Genomic DNA, 18,167 nt, shown 5'->3' on the forward strand with positions numbered 1-18,167 from the left:
ACACAAACCACAGAATATTAATTCCTGCAGTCGCCAAAGTTTTAAGTAAAAAAAATTATCGATCGGCTCCATCGATCCGCAAATAAGCTCCTTCGATTCCACAGTCTTTTTCGATTCACAAATCGTCTACATCGATCCACAAATCGTCTTTTTAGATCCTCATGTCGCACTCCATCGATCCAAAATCGTCTCTATATCGATCCACTATTAATCGATTTTGATCCACAACTCGTCTCTATCGATCAAAAAATCGTTAGTTCACTCATTCACGCAGTAATTCCCTAAATCATTCACTCGCTCAGTCACTCTCACCGACTCACTCACCCACCCAACCACTCACTCACCCACTCACCCACCCAACCACTCACTCACCCACTCACCCACCCACTCACCCACCCACTCACCCACCCAACCACTCACTCACCCACTCACCCACCCAACCACTCAATCACCAACTCACCCATCCACTCACCCACTCACTTATCCATCCACCCACTCACTTACCCACTCACCCACCCACTCACCCACTCACTCACTCACCCACTCACCCACCCAACCACTCACTCACCCACTCACCCACCCACTCAATCACCAACTCACCCATCCACTCACTTACCCACTCACCCACCCACTCATCCACCCACCCACCCACTCACCCACTATCCACCCACCTACTCACTCACTCACCCACTAACTGACCCACCCACTCACTCAGTCACTCACCCACACGCCCACCCACCAACCCACTCACTCACCCACCCACTCACTCATCCACTGACCCACTCACTCACCTCACCCACTCACTCACTCACCCACCCACTCAATCACCAACTCACCCATCCACTCACCCACTCACTTACCCACTCACCCACCCACTCACCCACCCACTCACTCACCCACTATCCACCCACCTACTCACTCACCCACCCACTCACCCACTCACTCACCCACTCACTCATCCACTGACCCACTCACTCACCTCACCCACTCACTCACTCACCCACCCACTCAATCACCAACTCACCCATCCACTCACCCACTCACTTACCCACTCACCCACCCACTCACCCACCCACTCACTCACCCACTATCCACCCACCTACTCACTCACTCACCCACCCACTCACCCACTCACTCACCCACTCACACACCCACTCACCCAGCCACTCACCCAGCCACTCACCCACTCACTCACCCACTCACTCACCCACTCACCCACTCACTCACCCACTCACCCAGCCACTCACCCAGCCACTCACCCACTCACCCAGCCACTCACCCACTCACCCAGCCACTCACCCACTCACCCACTCACCCACCCACTCACCCAGCCACTCACCCACTCACCCAGCCACTCACCCACTCACCCACCCACTCACTTACCCACTCACTCACTCACCCACAGCTGAACACGTGATCAAAAAGCAGGAGGCACTTTAATAAGGGGGGGGGGGAGGGAGGGTTTGAGGGAGAGTGGGGGAGAGATACAAAGACGGCCGGGCGCTCTAACATATCAGCATCATCACAATTAACATATCGGCATCATCACAATTAACATATCATCATCACAATTAACATATCATCATCGTCACAATTAACATATAATCATCACAATTAACATATCAGCATCATCACAAGTAACTCATCATCACATCATCATCACATCATCATGACAAATGAAAGTGATTTTCCCCCACTCAAGTGAGCGTCGCAGAGGCAAATGAGCGTGACGCGACGCAATCGTAGTGGCAATTCCACGTTTCTATGACGGGGGCGCGAGCATACCCCACACAGCGGAGAGGCAGCAAATGGCGGAGTCTCGAGTTGGTGGGTGGGTGAGTGAGTGAGTGGGTGAGTGAGTGAGTGGGTGAGTGGGTGGGTGAGTGGGTGGGTGGGTGGGTGAGTGAGTGGGTGGGTGAGTGAGTGGGTGGGTGAGTGAGTGGGTGGGTGAGTGAGTGGGTGGGTGGGTGAGTGAGTGGGTGGGTGAGTGGGTGAGTGAGTGGGTGAGTGAGTGGGTGAGTAGGTGGGTGAGTGAGTGGGTGAGTGGGTGGGTGAGTGAGTGGGTGAGTGAGTGGGTGAGTGGGTGGGTGAGTGGGTGGGTGAGTGGGTGAGTGGATGGGTGAGTGAGTGGGTGAGTGAGTGGGTGAGTCAGTGAGTGGGTGAGTGAGTGAGTGGGTGAGTCAGTGAGTGGGTGAGTGAGTGAGTGAGTGGGTCAGTGAGTGGGTGAGTGAGTGGGTGATTGCGTGGGTGATTGCGTGGGTGAGTGAGTGGGCGAGTGGGTGAGTGGGTGGGTGAGTGAGTGGGTGAGTGGGTGAGTGAGTGGGTGAGTGAGTGAGTGGGTGGGTGAGTGAGTGAGTGGGTGAGTGGGTGGGTGAGTGAGTGGGTGAGTGGGTGAGTGAGTGGGTGAGTGATTGCGTGGGTGAGTGAGTGGGCGAGTGGGTGAGTGGGTGGGTGAGTGAGTGGGTGAGTGGGTGAGTGAGTGGGTGAGTGAGTGAGTGGGTGGGTGAGTGAGTGAGTGGGTGAGTGGGTGGGTGAGTGAGTGGGTGGGTGAGTGGTTGAGTGAGCGAGTGGTTGTTTGAGTGAGTGGGTGGGTGGATGAGTGGGTGGGTGGGTGAGTGGGTGGGTGGGTGAGTGGGTGAGTGGGTGGGTAAGTGAGTGGGTGGGTGAGTGGGTGAGTGAGTGGGTGAGTGAGTGGGTGGGTGAGTGGGTGGGTGAGTGGGTGGGTGAGTGAGTGGGTGGGTGAGTGAGTGGGTGGGTGAGTGGGTGAGTGGGTGGGTGAGTGAGTGGGTGGGTGTGTGAGTGGGTGGGTGAATGAGTGAGTGGGTGGGTGAGTGGGTGGGTGAGTGGGTGGGTGAGTGAGTGGGCGAGCGGATGGACCAGTCGTAAGTGGCAGGAGTCGGCCCTTTGTGAGTCCACCCACGATCTAATCCCACCGCTGAATCACTTTCATTCCAGCGAAACAGCAACAGACTCACACACAGGGACAGCTGTCACTGGGGGTGCCCCCTAGGCTACAGCACCACACAGCAGACTCACACACAGGGACAGCTGTCACTGGGGGTGTCCCCTAGGGCTACAGCACCACACAGCAACAGACTCACACACAGGGACAGCTGTCACTGGGGGTGTCCCCTAGGCTACAGCACCACACAGCAGACTCACACACAGGGACAGCTGCCACTGGGGGTGTCCCCCTAGGCTACAGCACCACACAGCAGACTCACACACAGGGACAGCTGCCACTGGGGGTGTCCCCTAGGGCTACAGCACCACACAGCAGACTCACACACAGGGACAGCTGTCACTGGGGGTGTCCCCCTAGGCTACAGCACCACACAGCAGACACACACAGGGACAGCTGTCACTGGGGGTGTCCCCTAGGCTACAGCACCACACAGCAGACACACAGGGACAGCTGCCACTGGGGGTGTCCCCTAGGGCTACAGCACCACACAGCAGACTCACACACAGGGACAGCTGCCACTGGGGGTGTCCCTAGGGCTACAGCACCACACAGCAGACTCACACACAGGGACAGCTGCCACTGGGGGTGTCCCTAGGGCTACAGCAGCACACAGCAGACTCACACACAGGGACAGCTGTCACTGGGGGTGCCCCCTTAGGCTACAGCACCACACAGCAGACTCACACACAGGGACAGCTGTCACTGGGGGTGCCCCCTAGGCTACAGCACCACACAGCAGACTCACACACAGGGACAGCTGTCACTGGGGGTGTCCCCTAGGGCTACAGCACCACACAGCAGCAGACTCACACACAGGGACAGCTGCCACTGGGGGTGACCCCTAGGCTACAGCACCACAATCTCGACGCACTCCTGATGGGTGATATTTGTCACTGTTTGTGAAGCTCCTTGTGCATACAATCACAAAGTGGTTCTGTATTTTAGCCACCCCTGGGTGTGGGGTTGGAGGGTGATAGGGTGGGTGGGTGGGGGGTGAGTGGGTGGGTGAGTGGGTGGGTGAGTGAGTGAGTGGGTGAGTGAGTGAGTGGGTGAGTGGGTGAGTGGGTGGGTGAGCGAGTGAGTGAGTGGTTGAGTGGTTGAGTGAGTGAGTGGGTGAGTGAGTGGTTGAGTGAGTGGGTGAGTGAGTGGATGAGTGAGTGGCTGAGTGAGTGGTTGAGTGAGTGTGTGAGTGGCTGAGTGGCTGAGTGAGTGAGCGAGTGGCTGAGTGGTTGAGTGAGTGAGTGGCTGAGTGAGTGGCTGAGTGGTTGAGTGGCTGAGTGAGTGGCTGAGTGGTTGAGTGAGTGAGTGAGTGGCTGAGTGGTTGAGCGAGTGAGTGGGTGAGTGAGTGGTTGAGTGAGTGGGTGAGTGAGTGGATGAGTGAGTGAGTGGCTGAGTGAGTGGCTGAGTGAGTGAGTAAGTGAGTGGTTGAGTGAGTGTGTGAGTGGCTGAGCGAGTGGGTGAGTGAGTGGGTGAGTGGCTGAGTGAATGAGTGGCTGAGTGAATGAGTGGCTGAGTGAGTGTATGAGTGAGTGGCTGAGTGGGTGAGTGGTTGAGTGAGTGGTTGAGTGAGTGGTTGAGTGAGTGTGTAAGTGGCTGAGTGAGTGGCTGAGTGAGTGGTTGAGTGAGTGAGTGGCTGAGTGAGTGGGTGAGTGGGTGAGTGGCTGAGAGTCTGAGTGGTTGAGTGGCTGAGTGAGTGGCTGAGTGGTTCAGTGGTTGAGTGAGTGGCTGAGTGAGTGAGTGGCTGAGTGAGTGAGTGGTTGAGTGAGTGTGTGAGTGGCTGAGTGGCTGAGTGGCTGAGTGAGTGGCTGAGTGGTTGAGTGAGTGAGAGGCTAACTCATTGCCCCGTGTGTTTGCGAGCACACGTGAAGCAGTAGATGCATTCCCCCACTGGGAAGCAGCCACGGTCCGGGGCGGATGAGAGTTGGAGTCCACAGTCCTGGACACAAACACAAAGATCCCCTCGTGATGTCAGTAGTAGCAGCACCCACACACAGACAAAGCTCCCCCAGGTAGCCTCTAGCAGGCTGTAGGGGCAAGAGCTGTCGGCAGTACCTACACACAGATAAAGCTCCCCCAGGTAGCCTCTAGCAGGCTGTAGGGGAAAGAGCTGTCAGTAGCAGCACCTACACACAGACAAAGATCCCCCGTGTAGCCTCTAGCAGGCTGTAGGGGCAAGTGCTGTTAGTAGTAGTAGCACCTACACACAGACAAAGCTCCCCCAGGTAGCCTCTAGCAGGCTGTAGGGGAAAGAGCTGTCAGTAGCAGCACCTACACACAGACAAAGATCCCCCGTGTAGCCTCTAGCAGGCTGTAGGGGCAAGTGCTGTCAGTAGTAGCAGCACCTACACACAGACAAAGCTCCCCCGTGTAGCCTCTAGCAGGCTGTAGGGGCAAGTGCTGTCAGTAGCAGCACCCACACACAGACAAAGCTCCCACAGGTAGTCTCTAGCAGGCTGTAGGGGCAAGTGCTGTCAGTAGTAGCAGCACCTACACACAGACAAAGCTCCCCCGTGTAGCCTCTAGCAGGCTGTAGGGGCAAGTGCTGTCAGTAGCAGCACCCACACACAGACAAAGCTCCCACAGGTAGTCTCTAGCAGGCTGTAGGGGCAAGTGCTGTCAGTAGCAGCACCTACACACAGACAAAGATCCCCCAGGTAGCCTCTAGCAGACTGTAGGGGCAAGTGCTGTTAGTAGTAGCAGCACGTACACACAGACAAAGGTCCCCCAGGTAGCCTCTAGCAGGCTGTAGGGGCAAGTGCTGTCAGTAGTAGCAGCACCTACACACAGACAAAGATCCCCCAGGTAGACTCTAGCAGGCTGTAGGGGCAAGAGCTGTCAGTAGTAGCAGCACCTACACACAGACAAAGATCCCCCAGGTAGACTCTAGCAGGCTGTAGGGGCAAGTGCTGTTAGTAGCACCTACACACAGACAAAGATCCCCCAGGTAGCCTCTAGCAGGCTGTAGGGGCAAGTGCTGTTAGTGAGTAGCAGCACCTACACACAGACAAAGCTCCCCCAGGTAGCCTCTAGCAGGCTGTAGGGGCAAGAGCTGTCGGCAGTACCTACACACAGATAAAGCTCCCCCAGGTAGCCTCTAGCAGGCTGTAGGGGAAAGAGCTGTCAGTAGCAGCACCTACACACAGACAAAGATCCCCCGTGTAGCCTCTAGCAGGCTGTAGGGGCAAGTGCTGTTAGTAGTAGTAGCACCTACACACAGACAAAGCTCCCCCAGGTAGCCTCTAGCAGGCTGTAGGGGCAAGTGCTGTCAGTAGCAGCAGCACCTACACACAGACAAAGATCCCCCGTGTAGCCTCTAGCAGGCTGTAGGGGCAAGTGCTGTCAGTAGTAGCGAGTAGCAGCACCAACACACAGACAAAGATCCCCCAGGTAGCCTCTAGCAGGCTGTAGGGGCAAGTGCTGTCAGTAGCACCTACACACAGACAAAGATCCCCCGTGTAGCCTCTAGCAGGCTGTAGGGGCAAGTGCTGTTAGTGAGTAGCAGCACCTACACACAGACAAAGATCCCCCGTGTAGCCTCTAGCAGGCTGTAGGGGCAAGTGCTGTTAGTAGTAGTAGCACCTACACACAGACAAAGCTCCCCCAGGTAGCCTCTAGCAGGCTGTAGGGGCAAGTGCTGTCAGTAGCAGCAGTACCTACACACAGACAAAGATCCCCCGTGTAGCCTCTAGCAGGCTGTAGGGGCAAGTGCTGTTAGTGAGTAGCAGCACCTACACACAGACAAAGCTCCCCCAGGTAGCCTCTAGCAGGCTGTAGGGGCAAGTGCTGCTAGTAGTAGCAGCACCTACACACAGACAAAGCTCCCCCAGGTAGCCTCTAGCAGGCTGTAGGGGCAAGTGCTGTTAGTGAGTAGCACCTACACACAGACAAAGATCCCCCGTGTAGCCTCTAGCAGGCTGTAGGGGCAAGTGCTGTTAGTGAGTAGCAGCACCTACACACAGACAAAGATCCCCCAGGCAGCCTCTAGCAGGCAGTAGGGGCAAGTGCTGTTAGTAGCAGCACCTACACACAGACAAAGATCCCCCGTGTAGCCTCTAGCAGGCTGTAGGGGCGAGTGCTGTCAGCAGCACCTACACACAAAGCTCCCCCAGGTAGCCTCTAGCAGGCTGTAGGCGCAAGTGCTGTTAGTAGTAGCAGCACCTACACACAGACAAAGCTCCCCCAGGTAGCCTCTAGCAGGCTGCAGGGGCAAGTGCTGTCAGTAGCAGCACCTACACACAAATATCCCCCAGGTAGCCTCTAGCAGGCTGTAGGGGCAAGTGCTGTTTGTAGTAGCAGCACCTACACACAGACAAAGCTCCCCCAGGTAGCCTCTAGCAGGCTGTAGGGGCAAGTGCTGTTAGTGGTAGCGATGGCCGACTTGACCCCCCCCCCCCCACACAAGATGGCCAAATTGACATCGTATCCCCACGCAAGATGGCCGAATTGACATCACCTCCCCACGCAAGATGGCCGAATTGACATACCCTCCCCACGCAACATGGCCGACTTGACATCGCCTCCCCACACAAGATGGCCGACTTGACATCGCCTCCCCACACAAGATGGCCGAATTGACATCGCCTCCCCACGCAACATGGCCGACTTGACATCGCCTCCCCACACAAGATGACCGACTTGACACCGCCTCCCCACACAAGATGGCCGAATTGACATACCCTCCCCACGCAAGATGGCCGAATTGACATCGCCTCCCCACGCAAGATGGCCGAATAAACATACCGTCCCCACACAAGATGGCCGAATTGACATCGCCTCCCCACACAATATGGCCGACTTGACATACCCTCCCCACACAAGATGGTCGAATTGACACCCCCCACCTCGCCCTGATTGTGTCAACGTGGCACCGATGTCATCATCATCCAAATGATTCCACATCGATGTTGCACCGGCGATGGTGGTGATGGTGGTGATGATGGTGGTGGTGGTGATGATGGTGGTGATGGTGGTGGTGGTGATGGTGATGGTGGTGATGATGATGGTGATGATGGTAGTGATGATGATGGTGATGATGATGAAGGTGATGATGATGGTGATGATGATGGTGATGATGGTGATGATGGTGGTGATGATGGTGGTGATTGTGGTGATGATGATGTTGATGGTGGTGATGATGGTGATGATGATGGTGGTGATGGTGGTGATGATGATGATGGTGATGATGATGATGGTGATGATGATGAAGGTGATGATGATGATGAAGGTGATGATGATGATGAAGGTGATGATGATGATGAAGGTGATGATGATGATGAAGGTGATGATGATGATGATGAAGGTGATGATGATGATGAAGGTGATGATGATGATGAAGGTGATGATGATGATGGTGATGATGGTGATGATGATGATGAAGGTGATGATGATGATGATGGTTATGATGATGGTGATGATGATGGTGATGATGATGATGGTGATGATGATGGTGATGATGGTGGTGATGATGATGAAGGTGATGATGATGGTGATGATGATGAAGGTGATGATGATGATGGTGATGATGATGATGGTGATGATGGTGGTTATGGTGGTGATGGTGATGATGATGATGGTGATGATGGTGGTTATGGTGGTGATGGTGATGATGATGGTGATGGTGGTGATGATGGTGATGATGATGGTGGTGATGGTGATGATGGTGGTGGTGATGATGGTGGTGATGATGGTGGTGGTGATGATGGTGGTGGTGATGATGGTGGTGGTGATGATGGTGGTGGTGATGATGGTGACGATGGTGGTGATGGTGATGATGGTGGTGGTGGTGATGGTGGTGGTGATGGTGGTGGTGGTGATGGTGGTGATGGTGATGGTGGTGATGATGATGGTGATGATGGTAGTGATGATGATGGTGATGATGATGGTGATGATGATGATGAAGGTGATGATGATGGTGATGATGATGGTGATGATGGTGATGATGGTGATGATGGTGGTGATTGTGGTGATGATGATGTTGATGGTGGTGATGATGGTGATGATGATGGTGGTGATGGTGGTGATGATGATGAAGGTGATGATGATGATGAAGGTGATGATGATGATGAAGGTGATGATGATGATGATGAAGGTGATGATGATGATGAAGGTGATGATGATGAAGGTGATGATGATGATGGTGATGATGGTGATGATGATGATGAAGGTGATGATGATGATGATGATGGTGGTGGTGATGATGGTGGTGATGGTGATGATGATGGTGATGATGGTGGTGGTGATGATGGTGATGGTGGTGATGGTGGTGGTGATGATGGTGATGGTGATGATGATGATGAAGGTGATGATGATGGTGATGATGATGATGGTGATGATGAAGGTGATGATGATGATGGTTATGATGATGGTGATGATGATGGTGATGATGATGATGGTGATGATGATGATGGTGATGATGATGGTGATGATGGTGGTGATGATGATGAAGGTGATGATGATGATGGTGATGATGACGATGGTGATGATGGTGGTTATGGTGGTGATGGTGATGATGATGGTGATGATGGTGGTTATGGTGGTGATGGTGATGATGATGGTGATGGTGGTGATGATGGTGATGATGATGGTGGTGATGGTGATGATGGTGGTGGTGATGATGGTGGTGATGATGATGGTGGTGGTGATGATGGTGGTGGTGATGATGGTGGTGGTGATGATGGTGGTGATGGTGATGATGGTGGTGATGGTGATGATGGTGGTGGTGATGATGGTGGTGGTGATGATGGTGGTGGTGATGATGGTGATGATGATGGTGATGATGGTGGTGATGATGGTGGTGATGATGGTGGTGATGATGGTGGTGATGATGGTGGTGATGATGGTGGTGATGATGGTGATGATGATGGTGATGATGATGATGGTGATGATGATGATGGTGATGATGGTGATGATGATAAAGGTGATGATGATGGTGATGATGAAGGTGATGATGATGGTGGTGATGATGATGATGGTGATGATGGTGATGATGATGGTGATGATGGTGATGATGGTGGTGATGATGATGATGAAGGTGATGATGATGATGGTGATGATGATGGTGATGATGATGATGGTGATGATGATGATGGTGATGATTGTGATGATGACGATGGTGATGATGATGGTGATGGTGGTGATGGTGATGATGATGATGGTGGTGATGATGGTGGTGATGGTGATGATGGTGATGATGGTGGTGATGGTGATGATGATGGTGATGGTGGTGATGGTGATGATGGTGGTGGTGGTGATGATGGTCGTGATGGTGATGATGGTGGTGGTGATGATGGTGGTGGTGATGATGGTGATGATGATGGTGATGATGGTGGTGATGATGGTGGTGATGATGGTGATGATGATGATGATGGTGGTGGTGATGATGGTGGTGGTGATGATGGTGGTGGTGGTGATGGTGATGATGATGGTGATGATGTGATGGTGATGATGTTTGGGCCATCACCTGGCAACAGAAGCAGTGAGGATGGAAGTGTTTGTCCAGGATCACGAGGTGGAGAGACTTCTCCTGGCCTGGCGACGGAGCGATCGGCTCATGGCAACCAGCACAGCGTGGCGAGTAGAGCCTGGTGGTGACACGTGGAGTGCAGTACAACACTCAATCTGCTGCTGGTGGTGAGCGTGGTGACAGTGGTGGTGGTGGTGAGCGTGGTGGTGGTGTCGTGGTGGTGGTGGTGAGCGTGGTGGTGGTGTCGTGGTGGTGGTGAGCGTGGTGGTGGTGGTGGTGATGGTGGTGGTAGTGGTGGTGAGCGTGGTGGTGGTAGTGGTGGTGAGCGTGGTGGTGGTGGTGGTGGTGAGCGTGGTGGTGGTGGTGAGAGTGGTGGTGGTGAGAGTGGTCGTGGTGGTGAGAGTGGTAGTGGTGAGCGTGGTGGTGGTGGTGGTGAGCGCTAGTGGTGGTGGTGAGTGTGGTGGTGGTGGTGAGCGTGGTGGTGAGTGTAGTGGTGAGCGTGGTGAGCGTGGTGGTGAGCTTACCGGTGGTAATCGGGGAGACAGAGTGGACGTGGTGGTGGTGGTGGTGGTGAGTGTAGTGGTGAGAGTGGTGAGCGTGGTGGTGGTGAGCGTGGTGACAGTGGTGGTGGTGGTGAGCTTACCGGTGATAATCGGGGAGACAGAGCGGATGTGGTGGTGGTGGTGTGGTGAGCGTGGTGGTGAGCGTAGTGGTGAGTGTAGTGGTGAGCGTGGTGGTGGTGAGCGTGGTGGTGGTGAGCTTACCGGTGATAATCGGGGAGACATAGTGGACGTGGCGGTGGTGGTGGTGGTGGTGTTGTTGTGGTGGTGGTGGTGGTGGTGGTGAGCGTGGTGGTGGTGAGCGTGGTGGTGGTGTGGTAGTGGTGGTGGTGGTGAGCGTGGTGGTGGTGGTGAGCGTGGTGGTGGTGAGCTCACCGGTGATAATCGGGGAGACATAGCGGACGTGGCGGTGGTGGTGGTGTTGTTGTTGTTGTGGTGATCGATGGCTCGCCGGAGCTGGGAGCCATCGCGATGGCTTGGTCCAGCAGAGAGGCACCGCACTCGGAGCAGACGAGGCAGTGGGGATGGAAGGGAAACTCACCGGCCCTCACCACTCGCTCCCTCACCAGCTCACCACACGACACGCACACCTCGAGCTGAGCCTGCAGACAGAGGGAGACGCTCACCAACACGCTCACCAACACGCTCACCACTACACTCACCAACACGCTCACCAACACGCTCACCACCACACTCACCGCTACACGCTCACCAACACGCTCACCAACACGCTCACCACTACACTCACCAACACGCTCACCAACACGCTCACCACTACACTTACTAGTACACTACTACACTCACCACTACACTCACCACTACACTCACCACTCGCTCCCTCACCAGCTCACCACACGACACGCACACCTCGAGCTGAGCCTGCAGACAGAGGGAGACGCTCACCAACACGCTCACCACTACACTACTACACTCACCACCACACTCACCACTACACTACTACACTACTACACTCACTAGTACACCACTACACTCACTAGTACACCACTACACTCACCACTACACTCACTAGTACACCACTACACTCACCACTACACTCACTAGTACACTACTACACTCACCAACACGCTCACCACTACACTCACCACTACACCACTACACTCACCACTACACTCACCACTACACTACTACACTCACCAACACGCTCACCACCACACTAGTACACTACTACACTCACTAGTACACTACTACACTCACTAGTACACCACTACACTCACCACCACGCTCACCACTACACTCACCACTACACTCACCACTCGCTCCCTCACCAGCTCACCACACGACACGCACACCTCGAGCTGAGCCTGCAGACAGAGGGAGACGCTCACCAACACGCTCACCACTACACTCACCACTACACTCACTAGTACACTACTACACTCACTAGTACACCACTACACTACTACACTCACTAGTACACCACTACACTCACTAGTACACCACTACACTCACCACTACACTCACTAGTACACCACTACACTCACCAACACGCTCACCAACACGCTCACCACTACACTCACCAACACGCTCACCACCACGCTCACCGCCACACCACTACACTCACCACCACGCTCACCACTACACTCACCACCATGCTCACCGCCACACTACTACACTCACCACCACACTCACTAGTACACTACTACACTCACTAGTACACTACTACACTCACTACTACACTCACCACTACACTCACCACTACACTCACCACTACACTCACCACTCGCTCCCTCACCAGCTCACCACACGACACGCACACCTCGAGCTGAGCCTGCAGACAGAGGGAGACGCTCACCAACACGCTCACCAACACGCTCACCAACACGCTCACCAACACGCTCACCAACACGCTCACCACCACACTCACCGCTACACTCGCCACTACACTCACTAGTACACCACTACACTCACCACCACGCTCACCGCTACACTATTACACTCACCACCACGCTCACTACTACACCACTACACTCACTACTACACTCACTAGTACACTACTACACTCACCACCACGCTCACCGCTACACTATTACACTCACCACCACGCTCACTACTACACCACTACACTCACCACTACACTCACCACTACACCACTACACTCACCACTCGCTCCCTCACCAGCTCACCACACGACACACACACCTCGAGCTGAGCCTGCAGACAGAGGGAGACGCTCACCAACACGCTCACCAACACGCTCACCACTACACTCACCACTACACTCACCACCACGCTCACCACTACACTCACCACTACACTCACCACTCGTTCCCTCACCAGCTCACCACACGACACGCACACCTCGAGCTGAGCCTGCAGACAGAGGGAGACGCTCACCAACACGCTCACCAACACGCTCACCACTACACTCACCAACACGCTCACCACTACACTACTACACTACTACACTCACCACTACACTCACTAGTACACTCACCACTACACTCACCACTACACTACTACACTAGTACACTACTACACTACTACACTCACTACTACACTCACCACTACACTCACCACTCGCTCCCTCACCAGCTCACCACACGACACACACACCTCGAGCTGAGCCTGCAGACAGAGGGAGACGCTCACCAACACGCTCACCAACACGCTCACCAACACGCTCACCAACACGCTCACCGCTACACTCACCAACACGCTCACCAACACGCTCACCAACACGCTCACCACCACACTCACCGCTACACTCGCCACTACACTCACTAGTACACCACTACACTCACTAGTACACCACTACACTACTACACTCACTAGTACACCACTACACTCACCACTACACTCACTAGTACACCACTACACTCACCACTACACTACTACATTACTACACTCACTAGTACACTACTACACTCACCACTACACTACTACACTACTACACTCACTAGTACACCACTACACTCACCACTACACTACTACACTACTACACTCACTAGTACACTACTACACTCACCACTACACTACTACACTACTACACTCACTAGTACACCACTACACTCACCACTACACTACTACACTCACCACTACACTCACCACTCGCTCCCTCACCAGCTCACCACACGACACGCACACCTCGAGCTGAGCCTGCAGACAGAGAGAGACGCTCACCAACACGCTCACCAACACGCTCACCACTACACTCACCACTACACTCACCAACACGCTCACCGCCACACTCACCACTACACTCACCACTACACTCACCACTCGCTCCCTCACCAGCTCACCACACGACACACACACCTCGAGCTGAGCCTGCAGACAGAGGGAGATGCTCACCAACACGCTCACCAACACGCTCACCACCACACTCACCGCTACACTCGCCACTACACTCACTAGTACACCACTACACTCACTAGTACACCACTACACTACTACACTCACTAGTACACTACTACACTCACTAGTACACTACTACACTCACTACTACACTCACCACCACGCTCACCACTACACTACTACACTCACCACTCGCTCCCTCACCAGCTCACCACACGACACGCACACCTCGAGCTGAGCCTGCAGACAGAGGGAGATGCTCACCAACACGCTCACCACTACACTACTACACTCACCAACACGCTCACCACTACACTACTACACTACTACACTCACCACTCCACTCACTAGTACACTAGTACACTACTACACTCACTAGTACACTACTACACTCACTACTACACTCACTAGTACACTACTACACTCACCACCACACTCACCACTACACTCACCGCTACACTCACCACTACACTCACCACTCGCTCCCTCACCAGCTCACCACACGACACACACACCTCGAGCTGAGCCTGCAGACAGAGGGAGACACTCACCAACACGCTCACCAACACGCTCACCAACATGCTCACTACTACACTCACCACCACACTCACCACTACACTCACCACTACACTACACCACTACACTCACCACTACACTCACCACTACACTCACTAGTACACCACTACACTCACCACTACACTCACCACTACCCTCACCACTACACTCACTAGTACACTCACCACTACCCTCACCACTACACTCACTAGTACACTACTACACTCACCACTACACTCACCACTACACTCACTAGTACACCACTACACTCACTACTACACTCACCACTACCCTCACCACTACACCACTACACTCACCACTACACCACTACACTCACCACTACACTCACCACTACACTCACCACTACACCACTACACTCACCACTACACTCACCACTACACTCACCACTACACCACTACACTCACCACTACACTCACCACTACACCACTACACTCACCACTACACTCACCACTCGCTCCCTCACCAGCTCACCACACGACACACACACCTCTAGCTGAGCCTGCAGACAGAGGGAGACGCTCACCAACACGCTCACCACCACGCTCACCAACACGCTCACCACTACACTTACTAGTACACTACTACACTCACCAACACGCTCACTACCACGCTCACCACCACGCTACTACACTCACTACTACACTACTAGTACACTACTACACACACCACTACACTCACTAGTACACTACTACACTCACTAGTACACTCACTAGTACACCACTACACTCACTAGTACACTACTACACTCACCACTACACTCACTACTACGCTCACCACCACGCTCACCACCATGCTCACTAGTACACCACTACTACACTCACCACTACACTCACTAGTACACTACTACACTCACTAGTACACTCACTACTACACTCACTAGTACACTACTACACTCACCACTACACTCACCACTACACTCACCACTACGCTCCCTCACCAGCTCACCACACGACACACACACCTCGAGCTGAGCCTGCAGACAGAGGGAGACACTCACCAACACGCTCACCAACACGCTCACCACTACACTACTACACTCACCAACACGCTCACCACCACGCTCACCAACACACTCACCACTACACTCACCACCACACTCACCACCACACTCACCACCACACTAGTACACTACTACACTCACCGCTACACTCACCACCACGCTCACCACTACACTACTACACTCACCGCTACACTCATCACCACGCTCACCGCCACGCTCACCGCTACACTCACCAGTACACTCACTACTACACTCACCAGTACACTCACTAGTACACTACTACACTCACCACTACACTCACTAGTACACTACTACACTCACCACTACACTCACCACTCCACTCACCACCTCACTCACCAGCCCTCACCAGTGTGTAGTGTAGTGTGTAGTGTATAGTAGTGTAGTGTATAGTGTAGTGTGTAGTAGTGTAGTGTGTAGTGTAGTGTGTAGTGTATAGTAGTGTAGTGTATAGTGTAGTGTGTAGTAGTGTAGTGTGTAGTGTAGTGTGTAGTGTATAGTAGTGTAGTGTATAGTGTAGTGTAGTGTGTAGTGTAGTGTGTAGTGTATAGTAGTGTATAGTGTAGTGTATAGTAGTGTAGTGTATAGTAGTGTAGTGTATAGTGTAGTAGTGTAGTGTGTAGTGTAGTGTGTAGTGTATAGTAGTGTAGTGTATAGTGTAGTGTGTAGTGTAGTGTGTAGTGTATAGTAGTGTATAGTGTAGTGTATAGTAGTGTAGTGTATAGTAGTGTAGTGTATAGTGTAGTGTATAGTGTAGTGTATAGTGTATAGTAGTGTATAGTGTAGTGAATAGTAGTGTAGTGTATAGTGTATAGTAGTGTATAGTGTATAGTAGTGTATAGTAGTGTAGTGTATAGTGTAGTGTATAGTGTAGTGTATAGTGTAGTGTATAGTAGTGTATAGTGTAGTGAATAGTAGTGTAGTGTATAGTAGTGTAGTGTATAGTGTATAGTAGTGTATAGTGTAGTGTATAGTAGTGTAGTGTATAGTAGTGTATAGTGTAGTGTATAGTAGTGTAGTGTATAGTAGTGTATAGTGTAGTGTATAGTAGTGTATAGTAGTGTAGTGTATAGTAGTGTAGTGTATAGTAGTGTAGTGTATAGTAGTGTAGTGTATAGTAGTGTATAGTGTAGTGTATAGTAGTGTAGTGTATAGTAGTGTATAGTGTAGTGTACAGTGTAGTGTATAGTAGTGTAGTGTATTGTGTGTAGTGTATAGTGTAGTGTATAGTAGTGTATAGTAGTGTAGTGTATAGTAGTGTATAGTATAGTGTAGTGTATAGTGTAGTGTATAGTGTATAGTAGTGTAGTGTATAGTAGTGTAGTGTATAGTGTAGTGTATAGTGTATATTAGTGTAGTGTATAGTAGTGTAGTGTATAGTAGTGTAGTGTATAGTGTAGTGTATAGTAGTGTAGTGTATAGTGTAGTGTATAGTGTGTAGTGTATAGTAGTGTAGTATATAGTAGTGTAGTGTATAGTGTAGTGTAGCGTGTAGTGTATAGTGTAGTGTAGAGTAGTGTATAGTGTAGTGTATAGTAGTGTAGTGTAGCGTGTAGTGTAGCGTGTAGTGTATAGTAGTGTAGTGTATAGTAGTGTAGTGTATAGTAGTGTAGTGTATAGCAGTGTAGTGTATAGTAGTGTAGTGTATAGTGTAGTGTATAGTGTAGTGTATAGTAGTGTATAGTGTAGTGTATAGTAGTGTAGTGTATAGTAGTGTAGTGTATAGTGTAGTGTATAGTGTAGTGTATAGTGTAGTGTATAGTAGTGTATAGTGTAGTGTATAGCAGTGTAGTGTATAGTAGTGTAGTGTATAGTGTAGTGTATAGTGTAGTGTATAGTGTAGTGTATAGTAGTGTATAGTGTAGTGTATAGTAGTGTATAGTGTAGTGTATAGCAGTGTAGTGTATAGTGTATAGTAGTGTATAGTGTAGTGTATAGTGTAGTGTATAGTAGTGTAGTGTATAGTGTAGTGTATAGTAGTGTAGTGTATAGTGTAGTGTATAGTAGTGTAGTGTATAGTGTAGTGTAGCGTGCAGTATCTAGCACAGTAGTCTACAGCAGCGTCGCCTCAGCGTTCATCACCATCACCACCATCACCACCATCACCATCACCACCACCATCACCATCACCACCATCACCACCACCACCATCACCACCACCATCACCACCATCACCACCACCATCACCACCATCACCACCATCACCATCACCACCACCATCACCATCACCACCATCACCACCACCACCATCACCACCACCATCACCACCAT

At 52.2% G+C, this 18,167-nt stretch overlaps 1 protein-coding gene across 6 annotated transcripts in view; it reads right to left on the minus strand.

The window, feature by feature from the left end:
* Positions 1-1,417: 1,417 nt before the first annotated feature.
* Positions 1,418-18,167, minus strand: part of LOC116938067 (uncharacterized) — a 39,846-nt gene continuing 23,096 nt past the window's right edge. For 2 of the 6 annotated variants that reach the window (XM_076056327.1, XM_076056326.1), the window contains exons 8-10: positions 11,363-11,589; positions 10,425-10,545; positions 1,418-4,901 (exon numbers count right to left, since the gene is read on the minus strand). In XM_076056327.1, the coding sequence (XP_075912442.1) occupies positions 4,800-4,901; positions 10,425-10,545; positions 11,363-11,589 (450 nt within the window). In that variant the 3' untranslated portion in view covers positions 1,418-4,799. The other 4 variants (XM_076056328.1, XM_076056331.1, XM_076056330.1 and 1 more) reach the window with 4 other exon arrangements.

This window comes from Petromyzon marinus, chromosome 75 (genome assembly GCF_048934315.1).
Source record: "Petromyzon marinus isolate PM22_M1 ecotype Great Lakes invasive population chromosome 75, UKy_Petmar_22M1.pri1.0, whole genome shotgun sequence".
Classification (NCBI taxonomy): Eukaryota; Metazoa; Chordata; class Hyperoartia; order Petromyzontiformes; family Petromyzontidae; genus Petromyzon; species Petromyzon marinus.